Consider the following 5,020-nt stretch of genomic DNA (forward strand, 5'->3'; position numbering starts at 1 on the left):
CTTGCTTAGCTGCCTTTCTTGCAACAGCACTCAGCAGCTCTCACACTTTCGAAGAAGAAGAAGAAAAAGAGATGGAGCGATCGATGCGTGTGTTTTCCACAGTTTTCGTCGTGCTGCTGCTTCTTGTGGCCACAGGTTGTTCTTTCTCATACACTTATTTACTTTCTACATAACCCACGCACACACACATATATAGCTCTAAATCTGTCTTAGAGTTAAGTATATAACATATAACATGGTTGACAAGGCACTTGTGAAGTAACTCTGACCTGTGTTTATATTTTGAGTGTGTTCCTTTATCCCCACAAAAGGAGAGGAAAAGCTTGTCTAGCCAACTCCTCAAGCTTCATTAAAGAGATTTTGATCGTAGTCATTTCTTCACATGGTCCATAAATTCATTGATGGCATATGACCATTTCTTTCAAAAAGTTTGTGAAAGAAACTCGATTTGAGGGAAAATAAAATGGAAAGGATAAATCATTTGAAGAAAATAAGAACTTTTTTTTTTAAATAAAGAAAATGAATTATCTGTTTAGATAAATTTTTTATCTTAAGTTTATTTTAACTCAAAATAGTTTTTTTTTTTGAGGAAACAAAAATAGTACTTTTATAGAACATTTTTAATCTGCTGTTTAAAAAAAAAAAAGACGAGACTTTTGAAATCTTGTTTCTCAGAGTAAGTGTGATGATTTTTCTTTTTTAATTTGGGACTTCCTAGAATATATATGCTCAATTTTTATTTTAATAATAAAAATTTTACTTCTTCAAAAATTTAATTTTGATTTTATGAAACATACATGATTATATATTATTTATGCCATATCTAATAAAGTAAAACACGCTTTAAAAAGATTGCTATATTTTTACAATTTTATTAAAGTTTAGACAATTTCAAATCTAGATATATAACTTTTTTTTTTTAAAGAAATTAGATATATAACTTTGGGTTGAAGAACTGTAGTGAATATAGTGACTATAGTTATATATAGTTATACATTAAAAATTGAGCAATATCGTATCAAAAAAAAAAAAAAAATTGAGCAATATAAATACACATTAAAAAACAATGATATAAATTTTTTCATGGTTAAAATTAAAATTTCCTTCAAATCCAGTTAGGAATATTTTTGTCAAGACAATTGACAAATAATTATTTATAGTAAAATAAATTATGATTTTGGGGTTTGAAGATGACAAATTATAAAGGTGAGAAATCTAGATATCGATGAAGGTCAGTTGCACGAAATCCCAAGTCTTCAAGATTTGGGCCCGTTTAGTAAGAGCTATGTCATCAGTGTCACGTAAAGAAGTACCATTTGTGCCGTAATTTGTCAGTGGATCTACCTCACTTTTTTACTATTCACAATTCACTATTAGGGTAAATTGTGGCATGTGTCACAAATATTATTCTTTTGGTAATGATATTAGTTTGTATTTTTTTGGTAATATCGTGTGTAAGTGAAAAGGAATTTAAAAATATATGTAATATGGTTTAAAACTCAAAATACATTACCAAACATCTCTTATATCCTGTACAAGTGTAAAAGTAGTACCAAGTGAGATCCTAATCCAGATCTCACTATTTTTTTCCCTACCAAAATAAATTCAAATTTGAACATCTGTATTTAACTTTTTTACCAAATCTGGATGTTCAACATATGGATTTGATCACTTAAAAAAAATAAAAATAAATTAAGGGCTTTTATGTGGCATTAACAATCTTATTAAAGATAAAAGGGCAAACATTCTCATAATCCGGTTTAATATGTAGTTTCCACGCTATCATGCTAAAAGATAGTGTGGATCTTTTATTCTTATAATCGTTTCAAATATTTGTTAGTACAAGTGAAAGTTATACATAGTTGTCACACTTACCACTACTAATAAAGAAATGTTTGGAATTATTTTGGTGTTTGAGCAGAGATGGGGCCAATGGTAGCCGAAGCTAGGACATGTGAGTCACAGAGCCATCGCTTCAAAGGCCCATGTGTGAGGAAGAGTAACTGTGCTTCTGTCTGCCAAACGGAGGGCTTTCATGGCGGCCAATGCCGGGGCTTCCGCCGCCGATGCTTCTGCACTAAACATTGTTAGTGTGTATCTGAGATCAGCTAGAAGATGATTATGATATCATCTCCTTTTAGTTTGTGTGAACCAAGAATAACATGTCATATGGTTTGTCTTTTCTTTTTCTTTTACCTAGTGTGTCCCAAGAATAATAAGACCCTACTCTGTATAGGGGGGATTCGTACTCTTCTATCATGTGATTCATCAGGTTTTGTAATCTATCGTTTTCTCGGATAATGTTAATGTATTATTATGCGTGTCTCTGTGTCTCTTTGAGTGTGTGCGTATGTATTAGACTCAGTTGAGCTTCGAATCTTTTTTTTTTTGTTGAGAGACAGCTTCGAATCCTTAAAAGCCTGCTTTAGTCCCATATTTTCTATTCTTTGGTTAAATTTCAGATAATTACCGTGGAGTTTGAGGTAATACCAAATACATCTAGGATAATTAAAAAGCAACCATTTTAGTCATAGAAGACAAGCGCTGATACAAGCTGTTTGTTCACTACACAAAACAAAATTTGCACAGCATTTTTTTTTTTCATTTCCAAGGCAACAAGTTCAGAAAATGTACAGCGCACCATCTGTTCCCGCCAGGCCAAAATCCTCACATTTGAGTCCAACACGTTTTCATCATTTTTGCTCTTCCCAAGAGCAACAAAGGGCTCTTAATATAAACTAGAGGAAAAGAACCCAAGTCGGTTGGTTCAAGGGCTCTTTTTAGACTTCATCAGAGTTAGAATTTCAACTCTCACTCAAAAAAAAGAAAAAAGAAAAAAATCGGACTAAGCAAAGAGAAAGGGGGGTTTCTATTCAAGAAAGGTTCAAATTAGTTCTTAATATCAAAATATAGCTAAACTTCTTGTAATGGAAGAAGTATAAATTACTTGAAAAATAGTTGATTTAGTATTTGTTTTGGTTTCTTTTGTAGGTTCTTTTTTTAGCAACTTGGCTCTTTTGCTTGGTAATTTCAACTCTTCTAGCGTGTAATCTTGTTTTTTTTTTTTTTCATCATCATCTAAGTTATAGTTTTGGGTAGGTAAAGAACTTGATCTTTATGGAAATGAAAGGATAAACACTAAAAAGAATTTGCAAAATGCATTTAGGCTGGCGGAAAAAAATGAGTGTGGGGTACCTTTCTGAACATTCATTCTTGGAAATGAAAAAAAAGGCTGTACAGCTTTTGTTTTAGGTGGAGTGAACAAACCCAAAATTGTTGCTTTTTAATTGTTTTGGATGTGTTTAGTATTATCTCAAACCGGTAGTTATCTGGAATTTACCCATTTTCTTTTTTTCTTTTTTTTTTGGGTAGAAGAGGCTTTTCATTAACAAAAACTAAAGTGCCCCATTGAAGCTTTTATACAAAACACTAGCAACATCTAAACTAAGCAGTAAAGAGACCTCCAAAGGAGGCTCCAAGTAAACAACAAAATCTTAAGAGAGTAGAGATTTTCTTCTAGCAAGAGTGTTAGTGCAGGCTTCCCTGTAATAGGGTTGGATTTTAACCATGGGACTTCGACTAAGTCCTTCTTTACAGTCAGCCTAAATGATATCAATAGCATTAGACAACACTTCAGCTTTGCTCAGCAGATCAACCACCAACTTAGCTTCCAATTCAATCTTAACAACTGGTAGATTAAGAGGTTTATACCATTGTTGAGGTCCAAAATATCACAAGTATTAAAATATGAAGTTAAAGGGCCCTTCAAGATGAGGAAGGCTCAATTTGCCATCCAAAGCTCACTTAAAATAAGTAAAAAAAAGGAGCCCAAGCCCATGGAAGGGCAAGCCCTGGGCCTTAGAAATGGAGAAAAAGGAAAAGAGGGGCTCAGCCCAGCCTTTGTGAGAAGAATTCTCGAGGAGCTCAGAAAGGGACAGGATTAGGATACCTTGGAATTGCCAAAACCAAGGGGATCCTTAGGAAATGCAAAAAAGAGCTAGTTGGGATTTGGACAACTCAAGAGAGCATGCTTATGGACACAAGGAACGAAGATAGGCATGCCCCATTAGCCGCCTATGACTCAGAAAAAAGCTAATGACTTAAGAATCAACACTTGATAAAAGGGAGCCTGATACCTAGAGGAGCGCCAGAAGTTGAACCATGAAGGAATGTGGCTGAGGATCTTTCAGCTTGACAGGAAGGAATCTACCCATTTAGAGATAAGGACAAAAGGAGAAGCAGCCAAAAGGTGGGGTTTGAAAAGGTCCATCTAGAAGTTTTGGGAAGAGTAGATTGAAAGTCAGCCTTTAGGACCCCCCAAAAGAAGAAGTTTAGCTGGGAACTTTTTAAAGAGAAACCTCAAAAGAAGGATGTAGTGAGAAAATAAGGAAAGGACCAGCTACTAATGTTGCTGACACAATATTGGTTATGGTATCTAGGGTAGCAAATGGAGGGAATCAATGGCACACCAAAAACCCTAGGAAGGTACTATAAAAGAGGATCAAGCCATCAACAAAATTCATTTAGCAATAACTAATTAGAGCCAAAAAAAAACCTTTGAAAGACTTCTTTAAAATTCAAAAAATGAGAGAAGAGGGAAAACACTGTGAGGGATCTTGAGATAAGCACTAGAGGATACACTTGAATTCAAAGGGATTCAAACCTCACAAGTCTTAGAAGCCTACAAAGAGTTATCTAAGTCTGTGACTTTGTAACTTATTTGAACCTTGTGGCATATCCCAGTGGAAAGAAGGACCCAATGTATTAAAACTCAATATAATGAAATATCATTTTATTTTCTGAGGATCCTTGACGTCTCTATTTACCTTTTTTCTTTATTTCTTTACTGTTTCTTTACAATATATATATATATATATATATATGTATGTATGTATGTATGTATGTATGTATGAATATGTATGTGTTGTATGGTCCATGTTTTGTGGACAACTTGATTCGTAATCAGTCCAATATAGCTGCGGTGAACCAAGCCTACTCCACCAAACAACAAGTATAAAGC

The 5,020-nt window shown here is 33.9% G+C and overlaps 1 protein-coding gene across 1 annotated transcript; it reads left to right on the plus strand.

Annotated features, from left to right (window-relative positions):
• LOC115982301 (defensin Ec-AMP-D2-like) lies at positions 1 to 2,325 on the plus strand. The gene is made up of 2 exons (XM_031104865.1): positions 1 to 135; positions 1,922 to 2,325. Exons 1-2 carry the CDS (start codon positions 72 to 74, stop codon positions 2,089 to 2,091), a joined length of 234 nt encoding a protein of 77 aa, XP_030960725.1. The 5' UTR covers positions 1 to 71; the 3' UTR covers positions 2,092 to 2,325.
• Positions 2,326 to 5,020: the final 2,695 nt, after the last annotated feature.

The sequence above is a fragment of the Quercus lobata genome, chromosome 3, assembly GCF_001633185.2.
Source record: "Quercus lobata isolate SW786 chromosome 3, ValleyOak3.0 Primary Assembly, whole genome shotgun sequence".
NCBI classification, from domain to species: domain Eukaryota; kingdom Viridiplantae; phylum Streptophyta; class Magnoliopsida; order Fagales; family Fagaceae; genus Quercus; species Quercus lobata.

What these genes read in the sequence shown, in the direction of transcription:
- LOC115982301 (XM_031104865.1), top strand. Translation starts at nt 72, where the DNA reads ATGGAGCGATCGATGCGTGTGTTTTCCACAGTTTTCGTCGTGCTGCTG. An exon ending in GCTGCTTCTTGTGGCCACAG is followed by an intron (nt 136 to 1,921) that starts GTTGTTCTTTCT and finishes GTGTTTGAGCAG; the next exon opens with AGATGGGGCCAATGGTAGCC.